This window comes from Rana temporaria, chromosome 12, assembly GCF_905171775.1.
Source record: "Rana temporaria chromosome 12, aRanTem1.1, whole genome shotgun sequence".
NCBI lineage: Eukaryota > Metazoa > Chordata > Amphibia > Anura > Ranidae > Rana > Rana temporaria.
In genome coordinates this window covers 65,313,991-65,336,913 of record NC_053500.1, presented here as the reverse complement: position 1 = coordinate 65,336,913, position 22,923 = coordinate 65,313,991, and the positions used below count along the sequence as shown (strand labels likewise).

Sequence of the window (22,923 nt, the reverse complement as noted above, 5' to 3'; positions counted from 1 at the left end):
TAAAGTAAACAAAAAAAAAAAGTTAAAATGATACCTAAAAAACAGCCAATGCTTCAAAATAGGTGTATAAAAAGATGGAAAAAACACAGGAGTACAAATAAAAGTAATAGTTACACATGGTACAAATAAAAGTAATAATTACACATAGCACAAATAAAAGTAATAGTTACACATAGCACAAATAAAAGTAATAGTTACACATAGCACAAATAAAGTAAATGGCACACATAGAGGCTTGCTCAATAGGTTTGATTTACATATACTGTAGGTTAACAGTCATCCAATATAGTCAAATTGGTACCCTAAAATGATGACATGGGTTGCAGCCATCACAGAACACACTATCTGTGAAAGAAAACCATTCCTGTGTTACCAGAGATCAGTAATGCTTAGATGTTTAAGCCAAATTTACCAGTCTCAGCATGCCTTGGTTATTTCTATGCTGTGCATTATCATTTTTTTGTTTTACATTTTTAAAGACCTATAAGATTAGACAGGTGGAGGAGATGTTGCTGCAGAAAGACAGTGAACATAGCTCATTAAGCATAAAAGCATTAATGGTGGGCTATCTACAGATGCTGTCAATTTGCTATGATCTCTGATGTGGAAGCATCATATAACCCATATATGTCAAACACAAGGCCCCCAGCCCAAATCCGCCCTGCCAGGCCTTGTCATGTGGCCTGCGCACTCAGTTTTGCAGACAGAACATGGCAAGCGAGATGGGGTTGCACACTATGGGTAGCACACCCCTGAATCCTGCACTCTGTACACAGCTCATCCCAAACACTGCACTTTATACATAGTGTACTCATGAACCCTGCACTCTTGTATGTGATCAGCTCCTGAGCCCTGCACTCTACACATAGTGCAACCCTGAACTCTGCGCATAGGGCACCCCTGGAACTGCACTTTGTCCATAGCGCACCTCTGAACCCTCAATGTAGCGCACCCCAGTTACAACTGGTCCTTTGAGGTAAACCATAGAGCTGATGTGACGCATGATGAAATTGAGTTTGATACCTCTGATCTAAACCTACCTGCATATGTTGTCTGGCTTAACTTTGACCAGAAACATGCAGGAAACACAAGTTGCCTTCTTATTTGGTACACTGTTTTAATACCAGCCTTCCTCTGTTTTTTTTTTTTTTTTGAAAATGCACAATAATTGAAATTAAAAAAACAGTTAAATTTTTAACTACATGTAAGCTTATAATAAGGCTTACCTGCATGTACAATTAATATCACCTAATCGTGCATCGTTTAGGAGATATTCTAGCGAACAGCCGGTGACATCACCGGCGCATGCGTTCCGAAAGAACGGCATACCTGTACTGTTCCTTCAAGGCTTTGTGCCATGACTCCCACGTGCATGCACATCGCAGCTCGGCCAGACAGCCACAGTCCCTGAACCCCTGAAGGAAGACCAAATCAAGATGGAAGCCTCCGCAGCGGTGACACCGTGCCGCTGGAGGGCTTCGTTTTAAGCCAAGTATGCAATGCATAGTAGCACATTATGCCTTTACCTTGCAGGGTTTTTTTTTTTTCTGACACATTACACTATCGCTTTAATACTGTTATTCCTTCTGACAATTACAGTATTAAAGGAACACTAAAAATATATATTTTTTTTCTTTTTAAATAACAAACTTGTTATACTTACCTCCACTGTGCAGTTCGTTTTGCACAGAGTGACCCCAAACCTGGTCTTCTGGGGTCCCTCGACAGCTGTCTCGGCTCCCCCCAGAAGAACTTTCCACCTTCATGTGAGCTCTCTGTGTGTGCTCCCATGATACAGCCGGCGGCTATAGCCGCTCTCTGTAACACTTGGCCCCGCCCCCGTCATCGGATATGATTGACAGCAGCAAAGAGGTCAGAAAAGGTAAACGGGGGCATGGGGTTGGGGGGCGCTAATGCTTGGATGTTTTTTCACCTTAATGCATAGAATGCATTAAGGTGAAAAAACATGTACCTTTACAACCCCTTTAAAAAGATGACATTAAAAGGTGGCAGTGTTTTTGTCTGCAGGATGAAGGCTTATTTCTTCAATCAAGCATCCAGCCTTTTTGTACTCACCATGTTATAGCTGACAAATTCAATTATATACCTTCTTTCTGAATAGTACCTTCCACTGACTGGCAGAAGTGGCTTTACCACCAAAAAAAACAACAGGTACACCAAACAGTGTTAGGAGGCAAATCCTGGTGTGTAAATAACATCCTTATCTTTAACTTGATATAGGCAAACAGGGGATTTGTGCCAAAAATACATTTATAATTTTAAGTGGATCTTCACCCTCAAAAATATTCTCTCTCTCTCACTCTCCTCCAATCCTGTACAAAAATAGTGTACCAACGAAAAAAAAAAAAAAAAAAAAAAAAAATGTATAGGCTGCCTAAGGCAGGCCAAATAGCACAAATTCCTTTCCAAAGAAATTTGCATGATTCCTCCATCAACACAGACAGTGCGGACAAGGGAATCCTTCCTGCCAAACAATTGTCTGCTCCCGGCTGGGGAAGCTGCCCCCCCCCCCCCACCGGGAGAAGACAGCGATTATCGCTAGCAGCTTTAGCATAGACGAGAATCCGGCAGGCGGGTTGTACCCAAGTTGAACAAATCGATCAATTTGTTACATTCAGCCTGCCAATATACGGTTCGAGTCTTAGCAGCTTCCTGCTAAACCAGCTGAGATTCGAACCGTGTATGGCTGGCCTTAGTCTTTGCAGATTCTATGCTAGAGCAAATGTTAACACATATATTTTCCAGACAACTAATTATGCTTACCCAGAACGGTTTTGATATTTATTGGAATTCACAGACTCCTTTAATCTCCCATGACATGAAGAATCAGTAGATAGTTTCTGGTTTTGTGATGGGCACAGAGTCAAGGTATCCTCAGTGCTTGTTTTAGAGATATGCATATCTTGGAGATGATCGGAAACATCCATACTGTCTGAATGATGTACAAATAAAGTGCTAGACTGGTCTTTTGTCTCCAGCGACTGTTCAGTTTTATAGTTCTCAAACAGAATATTTCTTCTCGGCATCTGGACAGTTGTGTTTTCTGAATTGTCTGTAGCTGGTAAACGTCTGACAATTTCTTTATCACTACTCTGCTCCTCTTTCAAGACATCTGAGGTAATAAAAGAGTCAGAGTTTTGATTGGTAGAAGTGCTTTCACATACAGTGGGGCTGTCACTTTTTGAGACCTTAGGTTTAACCGGAGAAGAAAAAAACTTGGCAATGTTTTGCGAGTCTTTGGCTGCTGCAGAGACCAGCTCCTGTTTCTTCTTACTAAGATAGGGCTTTTTGCTTGGGCTGTTTACATTTTTACTGCTACCTGCACGGTTTGCCAGGAGTGAATTCGAATTGCTGGGTTCTGACTCTTCTATGGAGCCATGATTAGTCTGTGGCGGTTCTGCTGTTGTGTTTTGCAGAAAACTAGATGCAGTCTGAAATAAAGAAGGTGCACCCACTCTCTTTCGTTTAAACTGTATAGGAGAAAAAAAAAACGGATCCAATAAGTATCGAATACAACACATAGTTACATGGTTACATAGTTACATAGTTAGTCAGCTTGAAAAAAGACACAAGTCCATCCAGTTCAACCACAAAAAATAAAAAAACAAAATAAAAAACACAGTAAAATCCTATCCACCCAACTCCATACCCACAGTTGATCCAGAGGAAGGCAAAAAACCCCAGCAGAGCATGATCCAATTTGCTACAGCAGGGGAAAAAATTCCTTCCTGATCCCCCGAGAGGCAATCGGATTTACCCTGGATCAACTTTACCTACAAATCTTAGTACTCAGTTATATTCTGTACATTTAGGAAAGAATCCAGGCCTTTCTTAAAGCAATCTACTGAGCTGGCCAGAACCACCTCTGGAGGGAGTCTGTTCCACATTTTCACAGCTCTTACTGTGAAAAAACCTTTCCGTATTTGGAGGTGAAATCTCTTTTCCTCTAGACGTAAAGAGTGCCCCCTTGTCCTCAGTGTTGACCGTAAAGTGAATAACTCAACACCAAGTTCACTGTATGGACCTCTTATATATTTGTACATGTTGATCATATCCCCCCTTATTCTCCTCTTCTCAAGAGTGAATAAATTCAGTTCCTCTAATCTTTCCTCATAGCTGAGCTCCTCCATGCCTCTTATCAGTTTGGTTGCCCTTCTCTGCACGGCTATCATATTTAATTTAAGCCCAACTGAATTAAGACAAATAAATAGACATGCAGGCAAATAGAAACAAACTCCATTTTCATAGACCCAGTGCAGGGAACCCAGCTGACAGTTGAATGTAAAAAAAAAAAAAAGGCAGCAAAGAAATAAGAAGAAAAAAAAACAAAACATAAAAAACAATGGCCCCCGAAATGAATCTATCATCAAGCACGATACCCACTGCCACTGCTGACCTGAAAAAAATAATAATAAATAAACAACTAAGTGGTGGGGGCACCCGGTGATGTCCCTGGCTGACGCTGACACCCAGTGTATTTATTTAAGAACGGTCAGGTGGCGGAGCTGTCAGATGGTGGGAGCCTTTGGCGGGAGTGTACTTTTTTTCTTCTTTCGGGTCGGCGGTGGTGGCGGGTGTCATGATTGACGATGAATCTACACCGGGGGACCATCCTTTATTTTTATTTTCTAAATAAAAGGACAGCCAAAAACTGTCATTTTTTATACTACACCAGTTTTTTTGGTGAATGAGTACCCATAGACAATTATCTCAGGTCTACAGTGGCAGACAGTATATACTATGTAGATTATATTTTATTTTATATATATTATATATAGCGCATTACCCCCAGTGGAGCTGCTGGATTTTTGGGTGGGGTGTTACCTCGTGGCTCCTCCGAATTCTCTAGGGGCGAGTGATGCGTATGTGCATAAACAGAAGTAAAGGAATGTCCACGACAAGTGCTCTTTGCTGTGCTCTTTATTACCCAGCCAGGTAAAAACAATAATTTGTGGTGAGGAAAGAAAAGGAGAAAGAATAGCAGATTCAGGCGTAATGATAGGAAACAGTCCTGCTCCCGAACGCAACACTTCTCTGCGCCACTCCTGATGGAGTGGGTTCAGTGTACCCGGACAGGCCTCTCTCACTGACCTGGCAGCCGGAGTATCACTCGGACAATTGTAGGATAAAGTCTCTGCCACAGACCCTCCTTGGTGAACTTGAACTTGGGAGAAAGTCTTTGCCACAGACCCCTTTTCAAAGAGCCTCAGAAGATACATCTGCCACAGGTCCCCTCTGGGTAGAATTCTTGGAGATATGCCTCCCTGGTTGAGTTACGTCTGGATCTCCTTTAACTTGTCGCCCAGGTACCGACTGACAGGTGATCAGTCCCGCAGTGTCCGGCTACCTGTGATCCCCGGTGGTTTCGTCCAAGCCCTATTGGACCGCCAGCCTCTCAATGGCGCTCCTCAGACAGACTCCCCACTGAACAGCAACACAGCTTGGGATCTTCAAAAGAGGGAACCCAGTCGCTGGGTCCCCATCGCTGGTTCAGATGCTCTGGGCCAACATGGCCCCGGAACCAGGAACACTGCGTGGCGCGTACGCCCTGGCCAGGTAGGCCATGGCGCTGTGATGTGGCCACCCTAAAAGGTGGATGCCACACTGGACGAAGAAGAACCAGAAACAATGGCGTCTGCCCCATAAATACCCCTCCCCAGCATGCACATTGAGGACCAACCCTCGCGATTGGCTGCTGGGAAACCTCGCACCCAAACCTTGACTCCACTGCTGCCACCTGCAACACCGGGGTTGGAAGAACACCCCAGTACAGCAGAATGACCCACGGCACAGCCAAGCTGAGACAGAGGCCCTATTCTCACACCTAAAAATTAGGATCAGAGTCTAACTATACTCGGATCTATACTTAAATCTGACTAGCACCAGTACTATAAAGTACATAGGCGCTACATATATATATTAAACTAATAATAAAAATTTTAACTAAATGGCAGGAAAACTGGTTACCTTGAGTCACAACCCAAATTCCCCTAAAGATAACTTATCTTAATGACTGATCAAAGTGGAAAATGTAAAAGCACCTGCCACCTAAGTAAAAAGGTTTCCCCTACCCAAGCTGGCCCATGTTTTCTCACTGGTATCTACTCAATCTGACCTTACGGATCTCTATGTGGTTTGAGTTACAGTATATGCTAGATATAACGAACAGCAAATGAGCACAAACAGCCATACAGGAAGTACAGGGCTTTTTAAAATGCGTATTTTGCTGACACTGGCAATAGAAAACACGATCATTTAACAAACTCTCCGATAATACTAGTCGTTTTTTGCATGGCACACGCTTTAAAAATATATAATTACAAAATCACAGATTTATCAGAATGGGTGTTTGCTGCAGAATACTGTAACACACTGTATGTACCTGAGCGGCAGCTACAAATCCATCTTCGGGTGGATCTTCTGTTTTCTCGGTTTTTCTCGAAGGTTCACCAAGCACAGCATACACCTCACCATCCTTAGAAGCCTTATTAATCTCATTCACCTGATACATGAATACATAAAAATACAAAAGTAGGTAAGCTGTAAAAATTCCAGTACTGCTGCCAATGGGGACCAAGCCACAAGTATTACTTAAGTGGACCTTTCTGTAACTTTATAAGTCTTCATGAATACATTTGACAAATACTCAACCATCTCGCTCACCAGCAAATATATATATATATATATATATATACATACATACATACATACATACACACACACACACACACAAAAACACACACTATGCATTCAAAGTTACAGCGGGTAAAATAAGTATTGAACACATCACCATTTTTCTGGGTTAAAATATTTATATGTGATATTGACATGAAATTTTCACCAAATGTCAGTAACAACCCATGCAATCCCATGCAATCCATACATACAAGGAAACCAAAAATAAGTTAAGTTCAGAGATGAAGATATATGTAATAAAATGGAATGACACAGAGATAAAGTATTGTTGTGCAGCAAACTTTAAACAAGCTTCAACATGCTTTTTTTTCAGCAATGGAGTACTGCATTGTGAGCGTGCATACAGGTCAAGGCAATTGAGTGCATTACTAATGGCTTCTCTTAAAACAATTTTACCTGCTAATTCCAGGTCTTTCTGAAGCTCTCCACAAGTGGTCCTTGGACAACTGACAGTTCTTTTCACTCCTCAGAAATCTTGCGAAGAGCAACTGGTCGAAGTCGGTTTATGGTAATTATGTTCTTTTCACTTCCGGATTACGGCCCAAACAGTGCTCACTGGAACATTCTGAAGTTTAGAAATCCTTCTGTAACCAATGAGATCAGTATGTTTTGCAACAATAAGGTTTGCAAAGGCCTTGAGAGCTCTTTGCTTTTACCCATCATGAGATGTTTCTTTCCTTTTTTATAGGCCATCAGTTGAGACTGAACCAGCTGATAATAAATTTGTACTGATAAGGGGTAGGATTGCTCTTTAATTACTGATAGATTTCAGCTGATGTCTTGGCTTTCTATGTCTTTTTGCACCTTCTTTTCTTCAGGGGTTCAATACTTTTTTCCTGTGTCATTCCATTTTATTACACATAACTTAATTTCTGAATTTATTTGTTTTGGTTTTGTTGTATGGATTGCATGGCTTGTTACCGACTTGTGGTATATATACAGGTGATACTCGAAAAATTAGAATATCGTGCAAAAATTCATTTATTTCACTAATGCAACTTAAAAGATGAAACAGATATATGAGAGAGACTCATTACATGCAAAGCAAGATAGTGCAAGCCATGATTTGTCATAATTGTGATGAATATGGCTTACAGCTCATGAAAACCCCAAATCCACAATTTCAGAAAATCTTAATATTGTGAAATGATGCAATATTCTAGGGTCAAAGTTTCCCACTCTAATCAGCGAATTAAGCCATAACACCTGCAAAGGGTTCCTGAGCCTTTAAATTGTCTCTCAGTCTGGTTCAGTAGGAATCACAATCATGGGAAAGACTGCTGACCTGACAGTTGTGCAGAAAACCATCATTGACACCCTCCATAAGGAGGGAAAGCCTCAAAAGGTAATTGCAAAAGAAGTTGGATGTTCCCAAAGTGCTGTATCAAAGCACAATAATACAAAGTTATGTGGAAGGGAAAAGTGTGGAAGAAAAAGGTGCACAAGCAGCAGGGATGACCGCAGCCTGGAGAGGATTGTCAGAAAAAGGCCATTTAAAAGTGTTGGGGACTTTCACAAGGAGTGGACTGAGGCTGGAGTCAGTGCATCAAGAGCCACCACACACAGACGGATCCTGGACATGGGCTTCAAATGTCGTATTCCCCTTGTCAAGCCACTCCTAAACAACAAACATCAGAAGCGTCTTACCTGGGCTAAAGAAAAACAGATCTGGTCTGTTGCTCAGTGGTCCAAAGTCCTCTTTTCTGATGAGAGCAAAATTTGCATCTCATTTGGAAACCAAGGAGCCAGAGTATGGAGGAAGAATGGAGAGGCACACACTGCAAGATGCTTGAAGCCCAGTGTGAAGTTTCCAGTCTGTGTTGATTTGGGGAGCCATGTCATCTGCTGGTGTTGGTCCACTGTGCTTCATTAAGTCCAGGGTCACCACAGCCATCTACCAGGAGATTTTGGAGCACTTCATGCTTCCTTCCGCAGACAAGCTCTATGGGGATGCTGACTTCATTTTCCAGCAGGACTTGGCACCTGCCCACACTGCCAAAAGCACCAAAACCTGGTTCAATGACCGTGGGATTACTGTGCTTGATTGGCCAGCAAACTCACCTGACCTGAACCCATAGAGAATCTTACATTTTTATAACAATGGACATTCATATTGCACTTTATTGATTTTCATTTTGATTTATTATACATTAGCATTACCATACTTTGTAATTTAGCACGTCACATTTAGAAACTACATTTCTGACATGTTACAACATACAGCAATAACAAAATTACCTTTTAACAATAAAAGTTTCACCTTTCATCATTAAAAAGTAATCTTTGAGCTCCAGTCCGTGACTTTGGCTAGGCAAAGTAGGAGGAAGCATTTGCTCAGTCTCCTTTTACCCAGGAATCAAATGGCAGCAAAGACTGCAGCAGGGGGCTGATCTAGGTCAGGTTTACAACTATGTTACATCCTTATCTGAAGATTTTCACTATACAAAATCCATTCACCTGGCATTTTTTGCTTCAGCATTTGCAAGTGATGAGCACATTTCTACACCCGAGTATTTCTTTCCCTGGCAATTACCTTTTTCAGCACTGCTGCTTTATAGACGTTTGACACTTTGCTGTTTTGAAAAACCTCATATTCTAGGTCCACAGCAGATGAAGCTGCATCAATCCTGGAATCAGAATATTTAAGTAAATGTTGGGTGAAAGAGCAAAAAGGACATACCGGTAGTTACACCGATTATTACCACACATGTCCATAAAAGCTGGTCATACATTTTCCAGTTGGGTCACTAGGCTTCATTTATACTTCTGCTCACCTGATCTAGAATGGACCACTCCGGTTCCAAAAAAGTTGGCATGCTGTGTAAAATCTACATAAAAACAGAATGCAATGATTTGCAAATCTCTTAAACCCAGATTTTATTCACAATAGAACATAGAACACATATCAAGTGTTTAAACTGAGAACATTTCCCATTTTAAAGGTTTGTTTTTTTATTATCTAAATAGGTTCCTTTAACTGCTTGCCGACCAGCCGCCGCAGTTATACTGTAGCAGGTCGGCTCTGCTGGGCGAGATCACGTAGCTATAAGTCATCTCGCCGAGCAGCCAATAGGGGCGCACGCCGCCGGAGGCGATCGCTCGTTATAGAGCAAGGACCGGGAGCTGTGTGTGTAAACACACAGCTCCCGGTCCTGTCAGGGGAGAAATGCCTGACCATCTGTTCATACAATGTATGAACAGCGATCAGTCATTTCCCCTAGTGAGTCCAAACCCCCCTTCAGTTAGAACACACCCAGGAAACATACTTAACCCCTTCCCCGCCCCCTAGTGTTAACCTCTTCCCTGCCAGTGGCATTTTTATAGTAATCAATGCATTTTTATAGGACTGATCGCTATAAAAATGCCAATGGTCCCAAAAATGTGTCAAAAGTGTCCGCCATAATGTCACAGTACCGAAAAAAAAAAACGCTGATCGCCGCCATTATTAGTAAAAAAAAAATATTAATAAAAATGCCATAAAACTATGCCCTATTTTGTAGACACTACAACTTTTGCGCAAACCAATCAATAAACGCTTATTGCGATATTTTTTTTTACGAAAAATATGTAGAAGAATACGTATCGGCCTAAACTGAGGAAAAAAATAATTTTTTTAAATATTTTTGGGGATATTTATTACAGCAAAAAGTAAAAAATATTAATTTTTTTTCAAAATTGTCGCTCTATTTTTGTTTATCGCGCAAAAAAAAAAAAAAACGCAGAGGTGATCAAATATCACCAAAAGAAAGCTCTATTTGTGGGGGGAAAAAGGACGCCAATTTTGTTTGGTAGCCACGTCACACGACTGCGCAATTGTCAGTTAAAGCGACGTAGTGCCGAATCGCAAAAAGGGGCCTGGTCATTGAGAAGCAATATGGTCCGGGGCTGAAGTGGTTAAGGTAGTGCATTGTTGGTTCATTTACCTTTGATTCCCCTTCTAAATGTTTTTTTTCCTTTGTCTGAATTTCTCACTTCCTGTTCCTCCTCAGTAAGCTGTTCTGGCTGACTAACCCCCATGGATGATGGGGGGAAAGCTTACTGAGGACAAACAGGAAGTGAGAAATTCAGACAAAGAAACAAAACATTTAGAAGGGAAATCAAAGGAAAAGGTAAGTGAACCAACAATGCACTAACTTAAAGGAACCTATTTAGAAAATAAAAAAACCTTTACAACCCCTTTAACAACTTGCCTACCGCCCGCCGTCATATGACGGCGGGACGATAAGGCTTTCGTACTGGGAAGACGTCATATTACGTCTTCTCCTTCCCAGGCCACTAGGGGGGCGCGCCGTGTCACTGGGGACCTGATGTGCGTGCCCAGCGGCCGCGATGTCCGTCGGGAACCTGCGATTGCCCAGTAACTGAGCAGGACCATGGATCTGTGTGTGTAAACACACAGATCCACACCCTGTCAGGGAGAGAGGAGACAGATGGTGTGTCCCTTGTACATAGGGACACCGATCGGTCACCTCTCCCAGTCAGTCCCCTCCCCCCACAGTAAGAATTACTCCCTAGGAAACACATTAACCCATTGATCGCCTCCTAGTGTTAACCTCTTCCCTGCCAGTCACATTTATACAGTAATCAATGCATTTTTATAGCACTAATCACTGTATAAATGTGAATGGTCCCAAAAATGTGTCCGATATGCCGGCCGCAATATCGCAGTCACTATAAAAATCGCAGATCGCCGCCATTACTAGTAAAAAATAAAAAAATGCAATAAAACTATCCCCTATTTTGTAGACGCTATAACTTTTGCGCAAACCAATCAATATACGCTTATTGCTTATTTTTTACAAAAAATATGTGGGGGGGTGGGGTGGTATTTACTATAGCAAAAAGTAATTGTCGCTCTATTTTTGTTTATAGCGCAAAAAAATGCAGAGGTGATAAGTACCACCAAAAAAAAGCTCCATTTGTGGGGAAAAAATTATAAAAATGTCATATGGGTACAGTGTTTCATGGCTGCGCAATTGGCATTTAAAGTGTGACAGCGCTGAAAGCTGAAAAATGGCTTGGGCAGGAAGGGGGTTTAAAGGAGTTCTCCAAGCTAAAACTTTTAACCTCCGCTGTGCCCGGGCTGTAAAACTATACAAAATAAACTTTCACTTACCTGCCTACGATCCCCCGTTGTTCCGATATCGCCGTCCCGTTCTCCGGTCTCTTCCACTTCCTGCGGGTCGGTGACTCACAGTGCGCTCAGCCTATCAGCGGCCGCAGCAATGTCCCGCCGCGGCCGCTGATAGGCTGAGCGCACTGTGAGTCACCGACCCGCAGGAAGTGGAAGAGACCGGGACCGAAGAACGGGACGGCGATATCGGAACAACGGGGGATCGTAGGCAGGTAAGTGAAAGTTTATTTTGTATAGTTTTACAGCCCGGGCACAGTGGGGGTTAAAAGTTTTAGCTTGGAGAACTCCTTTAAGTGCCCTGTATTGAGGTGGTTAAGAAACAAATTCGGTCATTTTGAAACTGATGGCAGCAACACATCTCAAAAAAGTTGGAACAGGGCAACAAAAAGCTGGCAAAGTACAACCCCAATTCCAAACAAAAGGTTAGGAGAGTGCCATGTTTACCATTGTGTAGCATCCACTCTTCTTTTAGTAAGACTTTGTAAACCACTGAGAAGGAGCAGACCGGTTGCTGAAGAATTGGGAGCGGAATGTTGTCCCGGTCTTGTCTGAGCATATGCTGCTCTAAAACCTAGATATATATTTCAGCATTGAGGGTGCCTTTTCAGATGGGTAAGCTGCTTATTCCATACGCACCAACGCACATCCCTATGTCAGAGATGCAGTCTTTTTAACGGAGCACTGATAACAGGCCGGAAGGTCTTTCTCCTCTTTAGTCCGGAGGACAGGGCGCTCATAAATGTCAAAAAGAATGTTAAATTTAGATTAGTCTGACCACAGAACAGTTTTCCACTTTGCAACAGACCATTTTAAACAAGCTTTTGGCAGCATTTCTGGATCATGTTCAGATATGAGCTTTACACATTGCATTTTTGGATGGCATAGCGAACTGTTTTGACAGACAGTGATTTTTGGAAGTATTCCTGAGCCCATGAAGTGATGCCCATCACAGAATCATGCCTGGTTTTAATCCAGTGCCATTTAAAGGGCCAGAGATCACAGGAATCCAATATTGCATTTTGGCCTTGCACACAGATTTCTCCAGATTGTCAGAATGTTTTGACGATATTATGTAATGTAGATGATATATTTAAAGGCTTTGCAATTTTACTATAATTTTTGAAAATTATTCTGAGATTGTTCAACAATTTTTATAGATGTAGTTTTTTACAGATTGGTGAACTTCTACGACACTCTGGGGTTGATTTACTGTAAGTGTGAACTGCAAAATCTGGTGCAGCTCGGCATAGAAGCAAGTCAACTTCCATTTTTGTTTTGTCAAAGCTTAAATGAACAAGCTGAAGTTAGAAGCCGATTGGCTACCATGCATAGCTGCACCATATTTTGCACTCTCTAGTTTTAGTAAATCAACCCCTCTGACTCTCTAAAGATGCTCTTTTTTATTTATACCCAATCATGTTACTGACCTGTTGCCAATTACCCCAATTCATTGCAAAATGTTCCTCCTTGTTAGTACCACTTACTTTGCCAGCTTTTTCTTGCCCTGTCCCAAATTTCAAAATTACTTATTTTTTTCCTTAAAATGGTACATGCTCTCAGTTTAAACATTTGATGTGGTTTTCCATTGTGAATAAAATATTGGTTCATGAGATTTTCCAATCATTTTCTGTTTTTATGTAGATTTTACACAACGTCCCAACCTTTTTTTTGGCATTGGGGTTGTAAAAAGTTAACCATGCACGCACGCACACAATACAGCACACTGGAAAACTGGGCAATTAAGACCATCAATCTTACCTATACTGGCTGTCAGTCATTTGGGCATTTTTGCTCAGTGCTTCTTCCAGCATCTTAAGGCAATGCTCCCTAGCCTAAAATCAGAACAGGTACCAATAAAGCACAGCAAATATTCTTACTTTTAGAACCTATATTAACAAATAAATAAAAAAATATATATATACACACACTGTATATGTACTTATTCCATTGCCCATCAATGTACGTTTAGGTTTACTTTTTTAAGCCAGCAATCAGCTTTCATGTAAAAGTAATCAGGTAGCTGTAGAGCTACCCAATCACTTTTACAGTACCAAAAGGGTGCTGACCCCCTCCTTCCCCCTACTGTACCAGTCATCATGGCTCCCGGCTCTCCTGTTCCTCTGGGAAGCATAAGACAGCAGTAAAAGGTAGTAACCTATTGTTCGAAAATGGGATCAAAGAACACCGATTCTCCAATCTCCTGTGCAATAAAGGAACCCCAAAGTCACGTGTATTATGTCACTTCTAGGTTCATAGTACAGTCATGGCCTGGCTACTGTAGCACAATATGTGCTTGATTAGGTTTAGTGGAGATTGAGGGTCTAATATACCACTAATGTCTTCATAATGAGAACCTGTCACCTATCAATGCTATCACATAAGGGGGCGCATACATGCATGTCAACAGCAATTGTGCCACACGTGAGGTATCGCTGTGAACATCAGAGTAAGCCATGCACTGATCATCCCCATACTCAAAAAGTCCTCACTGGACCCCACCATCCTGAACTCAAAGCGGAATTCCACCCAAAAATTGAACTTCAGCTTTTCGGAACCCCACCCCCCTCCGAGGTCACACTTGCCACCTTTCAAGGGGGAGGAGCAGATACCTGTCTAATCCAGGTGTTTGCTCCTACTTCCAGGCATAGATCGCCTAGGCTCCGCGGCGATCTATGCCATGTCCAGCCCCTCCTCTGTACTTCCCCACTGCCCCGCTGTCTTCGAAGACAGTTTCTGTGGAGCTGCTGACTTTTTAAAAAAAAAAATATATATATATATATATATATAAAATATTCGACAGAACTACACTTTAAGACCAATCTCCTTGCTCCCATTTATTTCTAAACTTTTAGAACATCTAGTCTACAATCGTCTGAGCTCCTACCTCACGGACAACAACATTCTTGACCCCTTACAGCCTGGCTTTCGATCACAACACTCCACAGAAACTGCCCTACTAAAACTCACTAACGACTTACTAATGGCTAAAACCAGTAGACCTTTCTGCTGCCTTTGATACTGTTGCCCACCAACTCCTCCTCCACTGCCCTGGCCTCCAAGACTCTGATCTTTGCTGGTTCCCCTCCTATCACAGTGTTTTTTCAGTGTTGCCTACATATCAGTACCCTCCCCTCCACTTCCTCTTTCTGTAGGGGTCCCCTAGGGTTTTGTCCTTTGACCCCTTCTCGTCTCCATCTACACCACCTCTCTTGGTCACTTGATAAACTCCCACGGCTTGCAATACCATCGCTATGCTGATGACACCCACATCTAACGCTCTACTCCCCACTTCACCCCTTTAATCTCCTGCCGCAATACTAACTTAACCACTTGCCGACCGCCGCACGACTATTTACGTCGACAGAATGGCACGGGCATGCAGATTGGCGTACAGGTTCGTCCCTTTAAATCTGCTGCCCAGTGGGCGCGCCCGCGCCCCCACCTAGTGGTTAACCCCTTCACTGCCAGTCATTTTTACAGTAATCAGTGCATTTTTATAGCACTGATCGATGTAAAAATGACAATGGTCCCAAAATGGTGTCAAAAGTGTCCGATGTGTCCGCCATAATGTCGCAGTCATGATAAAAATCGCTGATCGCCCCCATTACTAGTAAAAAAAAATGATTAATAAAAATGCCATAAAACAGTCCCCTATTTTGTAGACGCTATAACTTTTGCGCAAACCAATCAATAAACGCTTATTGCGTTTTTTTTAACCAAAAATATGTCGAAGAATACGCATCGGCCTAAACGGTGTAAAAAAATTGGGGATATTTTTTGGGGATATTTATTATAGCAAAAAGTAAACAATATTGAATTTTTTATTTATCTTTTCGCTTTTTTTGTTTATAGCGAAAAAAAAAAAAAAAAATTTGCAGAGGTGATCAAATACAACCAAAATAAAGCTCTATTTGGGTGAAAAAAGGGACGTCAATTTTGTTTGGGAGCCACGTTGCACCGCCGCGCAATTGTCTGGAGCGGTTAATAAGTGACATATCAGTATGGATGTCAAACCGCTCCCACAAACTCATTATTTCTAAAACTGAGCTCATATTCATCCCCGCCCGTGCCCCACTCCCCTTACTTCTCTATCAAGATCAATGTCACAACTATAATTCCCGCCCTCATGCCAGGGTGGTAGGTATAATCCTGTCCTTTGACCTGTTCTTTCAGCCACAAACACAATCACTGTCTAAACCCTGTCTAAACCCTGTCGATTTCACCTCCATAACATCTCCATAATACACCCCTTTTTAGCTGCCAATCCCTACTATAGGCTCCCGATTGACTTACGGAAACAATTCTAAATTACTAACATACAAAGCCATTTACAACTCTGCCCCAAGCTACATCACCAATCTTGTCTCTACTCTCAAATTTGGGTACCATTTTAGGAGCAAACGCAATTTAACGTTTTAACATTTTGGTATCTACTTAAAGCAATCCCATATTTTTAAATTCTACCAAAAAATAATATATTGTGCGTTTGTGTGCCACAATTCTATTTGGTCTGTGCTTTCAGAAAATATACACAGCGTTTGGGGGTTTAAAGAGTATGTAAACACCACAATAATAATTTCCTTTTGGGATTAATAAAGTATTCGGAATCTGAATGTGCCTGCTGTACCTTGTACTTATATTAAACAAAAAAAGTCCTGATCTCTTTGTATGGCTTCTACAGTGTGAAATTCTTGGTGTTCCTGCCAGTCCCTCTACTTTCCTATTAAAAACTGACCACACTAAGCAGGAGAGCATATTGCAGTCAGCTATCTAGCTATGCTTGGAACTCGGTGTGCCCTCCTCCAATGATTAGACTTATCCAGACACGCGCCCCCTCCCCCCCTGCACAGCCTTTCACTGGAAATTTAGAGTGTTCTCTTGCTTCTCCTCCCCCATCTCTTATGCAGCTGAGAACAGAGGGAATGTAATCACCTATAAAAAGAGGAAAAAAGGGTATTTATATTGTTTGTTTACTTCTATACACAAATGTTTTGCCTTTCATTTCTATTTTAAACTGAATGGGTTGATTTACAAGGTGAGGGTTTACATATCCTTTAAATAAAATGCAGATTTTAACATGTGCAAAAAAAAAAAAATACAAAAATTGCCATGGTAGACAAGTGATTAATGCCATTTTTTTTTTCATCTCTTACCTTAACTGTGAGTTTAGGAATTTTAGTATTAGCCCCATCTCTAAGTGGAGAATCCTCACCTAGAATAGGTTAAAATATAGAAAATTGTAACAACAATCCAACCAATATGATCAATGAAAAATGTAAAAAAAATCATGCAAAGGCCTTCTTTAAAAAAAAGTGCTGCATCAACATATACATTTAAATAAGCATACATGTTCATATCAATAAAGAGGAGGAAGAGGAAAGGCACTGGCTAAAAGTTGTCTGTAGGGAATATAGCACTTGGAAAGGGCTTTGTCTGATGGATCATATGCCCCGCAGAATGGTGAATTGGGGTTGTTAAAAGTTACAACAGACATTGGTCTCCAGATCTGGTGAAATACAGCTAAATAGAAAGGTGTATACTGTGCCTATTTTTAAAAGAGATCTATCCAATGGTGTCAGTGAAACAAGTCAAGATTTAACACCCTACTTCAGGGTTCCCCAACCCCCCGTCCGCGGCCCACTGCCAGACCGTGGCCTATTTGCAGCCGGGCCACGAAGGCTGCACTGTGTGAGGTGCGGCGGGCAAGCAGAGAGATGACATCTCTCGCAGCACGCCCGGATCACAACACTTCGGCCCACACAGTGGGGCTGCTATACCACCCTGCATTACCGCTGTTCTCCCTCACTGGCCTGTGCTACCACCATGACAGGTGACAAAAAAAAAAATCTAGTGGCAGGTGGCAAACCACATCAGGTGATGTGGCAATACACACCTTGTGGCAGGTGATGTGGCAATCCACATCTTGTGGCAGGTGACGTGGCAATTCACACCTGGTGGCAGGTGTTGTGGCAAGTGGCAATCCACATCTGGTGGCAGGTGAGGTGGCAAGCGACAATCCACACCTGGTGGCAGGCGACGTGGCAAGTGACAAAGCGAATCTGGTGGCAGATTCTGCATTTTGAGGAGTTTGAACTATTTCATTTTATATTACAATGCAATGACAGAAATAATGCGCTTCAATCATCCCAACACCATATCAGCCATTGTTCTGTGATGATTGCAGTGGCAACACCAGCCATTTCCCCGACAAATTGCCCACGAAAAGCTACATAACAACCCAACCCCCCAGGCCTTGGCCCGATTCTATTCCACAACGCCGGTCCTCAGTGCCAAAAAGGTTGGGGACCACTGCCCTATTCTGTTAAATGGCAGTCTAGCAACAACATTGCCCATTTGCAGTATGTTCCAACCTATGAGCGAACAATATTCAAAGTGTCCTATTCAAATAATTTCTGTCATTCATTGAAAAACACGTCTTTACTTCTTCATGGATGCATGTGATGTTGCCACCTTCAGGAGCAGGACGTTAGGTGAAGCTAAACTAAAAGCATGCTTAAAGAGCGTGGTGGTGGCCAAACCCCCATCTGCAGTAAATGACTCATTTATTTGCCAGCATCCTCAGGAGTAGAATGTGGTGCATTTTCGCTTCCCTTTTTCTTAAATTTTTGTTCCCGTCAATGGCTTTTTGCCATGTTTTGGGGGTTAAAGGGGCCACCATTCCCCAATGCTAGTCCTTTCTATAATTTGTAGGGTTGTAGTGACTTGGAGAACAGAGGTCCTTAACCTAAAAGAAGCTGAATAACCCAAGGTATCCAAGTCTCCTGTGTTCTGTAATGTATAATTAGGAAAGCCCATCTTGTGCTCCTCTCTGAATTAGACTCACCGTTAGTGGGACCAGACATTCCCTTAAAGGGGTTGTAAAGGAAAAAAATGTTTCCCTAAATAGCTTCCTTTACCTTAGTGCAGTCCTCCTTCACTTACCTCATCCTTCCATTTTGCTTTTAAATGTCATTTCTTCTGAGAAATCCTCACTTCCTGTTCTTCTGTCTGTAACTCAACACCGTAATGCGAGGCTTTCTTCCTGGTGTGGAGAAAGCCTCTTGAGGGGGCGAGCAGGAGTGTCAGGACGCCCACTAGCTCCTTTTTCTATCTGCAAAGTAGAGTGTCCTGACTTGCCTGCACACCCCCTCCCCCCCTCAAGAGGCTTTCTCCACACCAGGAAGAAAGCCTTGCATTATGGTGGTGAGTTACAGACAGAAGAACAGGAAGTGAGGATTTCTCAGAAGAAATATGGACATTTAAAAGCAAAATTGAAGGATGAGGTAAGTGAAGGAGGACTGCACTAGGGTAAAGGAAGCTATTTTGGGAAAAAATTATTTCCTGTACAACCCCTTTAAGTGGCTAAATATCCTTAACTGCTACAGTCCACGCAGAGCACCTGATAGTGGAACAGCAGTTGACATAGCTTAAAATGTACGCAAAGACAAAACTTTTTAAAAGATAGAGAATGGAATGTTTTTTTTGTGGCTGTATCTTGTCAGGTAAATTTCCCCATCACTTCCTGTCCCAGTAGCACAAAAAGAAAGAAAGATAAAGTAGTCTTCAAACTAGGGGAAAACGCCCCCTAGACAGTTACAGAACAAAGCTTCTTTATTGGCATATTTAACATTTACCCATATTTCAGGGACAGATCTAATATTTTGGATTTCTAATCATTTTTCTGTACAGCACTGGAGAAAATAGTCACTAGGACAAATATTAATATGTGTTCGGCTCCAAAAAAAAGCAGCTGTGGCTTTTAATAAATAGGACACTTACCTGTCCTGAAGTCCAGCGATGTCAGCACCCGCAGCTGATGTTATCAGCTATCGGGTGCTGCCACCGGCATGGCGGTTAAGGGAATCCAGCAGTGTAGCCTTTTGGCTTCACGCCGGGAACCCTACTGCGCATGTGTGAAGCCCTGCTCCTCTCTCTTACTGGCCCCGGCAACAAGGGGAGGAGGAGGGAAGAGGAAGGAGCCCTGCGTTGACGTCACGGGCCGCGGCCCAGACTCCCGGAAGTGGGAACAGGATACCTGTGAAAGACAGGTGCCAATTGTGCTTTAAGGCTGAATATTCCCAACAGTTTACCAATGTCCTCATGTATTCAAAACTATGGAAGGTTTGGCCTTACATACAGTATATTTTAACCATAAATGATGTCCCAAGTAATACGAAATCAAATAGCAGCACAGAAAAGGTTGTCCTTGATTATCAAGGTTAAAGCAGCCAATTTTGTGGTAGCTGTTTTTAGGTAGCTGTATTACTAGTAAAAGTAGAGCATAGGTTCACTTCACGTTAACACAATTAGGCCGCGTACACACGATCGTTCCAAACCGATGAGAATGGTCAGACGGGCCATTTCCATCGGTTCACCGCTGAAGTGGCCTGATGGTCTGATGTGCGTACACACCATCGTTCCAAAAAATGATCGGGTCAGAACGCGGTGAAGTCAAACACATGACGTGCTGAATAAAACGAAGTTCAATGCTTCCAAGCATGCGTTGACTTGATTCTGAGCATGCGCGGGTTTTGGACCGATGCTTTCTATACTAACCATCGGTTTGGACCGATCGGGCAGCGGGCCATCGGTTCGATTTTGAAGCATGTTTTAACATTTTGGACCAAAGGACAACAGACCGATGGGCTATACACACGGTCGGTTTGGACCGATGAAACTGAACCTCGGTCCATTCTCATCGGTTTTGTCCGACCGTGTGTACGCGGCCTTAGAAATCATTAGCTGTAGTTTTTTTCACCTACTTGGAGGAATGAATTCTTCCAGCTCTTTGCTCTGTGGAAAAAAAAGACAGAAAGATGAGAATTCCTTGGGCTAAAGCACAGCTGTATGAACTCGCCATTTAGCTATGATATCAATAGTAATTTTTGCATGCTTGTATTTATCAATAGACAGCTAAATAAAAACAAGTTTTAAAATAGTCCAAGTCATTCAAATCAAATTACCTTACATGCTAACGTCCCATTGCTTGCCTTATAATCAGTGCAAAATATTAGAAATGTGAACCAGTACAATTGGATTGGCTGTTAACAGCAGTCAAAACAATCATAAGCCTTGACAGGACCACAAGTAAAATTTGAGACTCACCAGGATGACAGGCCTTGGCCACTACACAAATAAAATAGGTCAAACAAGGCTGTAGATTGGGATAACTGGAGCACAAGCTCCAAAACTTGGGTTTTACAAATCTAGTAGCAGAGATGTCCTTGTCTCCCATGTATCTCTCTGACGAATATACCACAAATAATGAAAGGGCTGGACTTGGGATACTGTGAAATTGGTTTTGTTTAAAATGTCCAACTTAAAGCGGTGGTTCACCCTCCTTCACATCATTAGACCGTTACATTCGGCATCGTAGCGCGAGCTACGGTATGCCGGTCTTAAATTTGTAATCCCCGTACTCACTGTGCCATCGCTCATTGAAGAATCCGACTCCCGCGGGGAATGGGCGTGCCTATGGAGAGGGAGGATGATTGACGGCCGGCTCTGGCACGTCACGCTCCCCGAAGACAGCCGGAGTAGGTCTCGGTTCTTCACGGCGCCTGCGCACAGGCTATGCGCAGGCGCCGTGAATAGCCAAGCCTATTTCGGCTATTTCCGGAGAAGCGTGACGTGCCAGGGCCGGCCGTCAATCACCTTCTCTCACCATAGGAACGCCCATTCCCCGGAATCTTCAATGAGCCATAGCACAGTGAGTACGGGGATAAAAAATGTAAGACCGGCATACCGTAGCTCGCGCTACGATGCCGAATGTAATGGTCTAATAAAAAAAAACATTTTTTTTTTTTTTAACAGGGTGAACCCCCGCTTTAAATAACATGTGAGGTTGGAAATTCAGCAGACCCAAATATATTCTGCTGCATTCAGGTGACTCGCATGGCTTCCAATCCTCCGAGAACTTAAATTAACCAATGAGAACATTTGTGGTTTTCTTGTTGCTCTTAGGTCTTCAGATTCATTTTCCAAAATGAATAATTGCAGTTTTTTACTGGGCCCCTTTAAAAAGACTGTACACAATTATTTGGGGTTTCTTGAGTATGGAGGTGTTCGCTTCAGGTCGCCAGTCTCAATGATTCCATTTGTTTTTGAGGTTTGACCCTTCCCATCTACAATCTGTATAATAATCTTCTCCACCATGATGACCTGTGGTTAAGGACAGATTTATAAAAGTTCTTGTTTTAGGCTCTCAATCCCAATGTCAGTGAAGGCCGGGGTCCCCACTGACATCAGGAGTGGTTACAGATCATATGAACGCTATGTCAGCTTTGACAAAGTAATCACATGCTGGCTCCATTCACAAAAATGAAAGCCTTGGGCACATCATAAACTGCATATTTGTAGGCTTGTGAATACATACTCCATGGGACTTTTGAACTATCTCTGCGTTTCTGCTATAGCTCGCATGAAGTTAAAGGAGTTGTAAAGGAAAACAGTTTTTTGCCAAAAATTAATGTCTGCAAGGTAGACAGACAGAATAGTGTAATGATTCTGTTAAAAAACAAGTAAATACCTATTAAATCCCTTCATCTATATCACCTCCGGTGTTCTAGTTTCTGTTCTCTCATTCACTTCCTGGTTTGCATCGTTCGTTCATGTAAGAACTACATTTCCCAGTATGCATTGCGGCACGCCCAGTAATTCACACCTCCTTGAAGTCTCTAACACATAGAGAGCGTGCTGCCGCACAGATGTAGTTCCCAGGAGGGGGCGAGCACGTTACTGACCACTGCAGTAAAGCCTCCCTTCACGGTGGTCAGTAAAATCAGACAAGCAGGAAGTGAACAGAACAGAGAAGAAATAAAGCAACTTCTGAGCATTCATTTTTATTTTTTTCTAATTGTAAAGACATAAAAATGTTCACTTTAAATGTATTCCCTACATTAAAGGTAAAAAATGTCCCAGTGTTTGTCCCCCCAAATATTTTCTCAGTCCTCACTTAATCCAGCACTATGCTGTAGCAGCTCTCTCCCTGTTTTCACAGAACAGAGAGGCGGCAACGGGAGCCATTGGCTCCTGCTGCCAACAATCAAATTGGGTGAGCAGAGGGGGGGAGC

The 22,923-nt window shown here is 42.3% G+C and overlaps 1 protein-coding gene across 2 annotated transcripts in view; it reads right to left on the bottom strand.

Annotated features, from left to right (window-relative positions):
• RECQL5 (RecQ like helicase 5) overlaps positions 1 to 22,923 on the bottom strand; it is a 182,847-nt gene that overhangs the window by 30,699 nt on the left and 129,225 nt on the right. For both annotated transcript variants that reach the window (XM_040330927.1, XM_040330928.1), the window contains 6 exons: positions 20,614 to 20,644; positions 17,005 to 17,063; positions 13,610 to 13,683; positions 9,251 to 9,344; positions 6,404 to 6,523; positions 2,785 to 3,491 (listed from right to left, as the gene is read on the bottom strand). In XM_040330927.1, the coding sequence (XP_040186861.1) occupies positions 2,785 to 3,491; positions 6,404 to 6,523; positions 9,251 to 9,344; positions 13,610 to 13,683; positions 17,005 to 17,063; positions 20,614 to 20,644 (1,085 nt within the window). The remainder of the gene's footprint in view (positions 1 to 2,784; positions 3,492 to 6,403; positions 6,524 to 9,250; positions 9,345 to 13,609; positions 13,684 to 17,004; positions 17,064 to 20,613; positions 20,645 to 22,923) is intronic.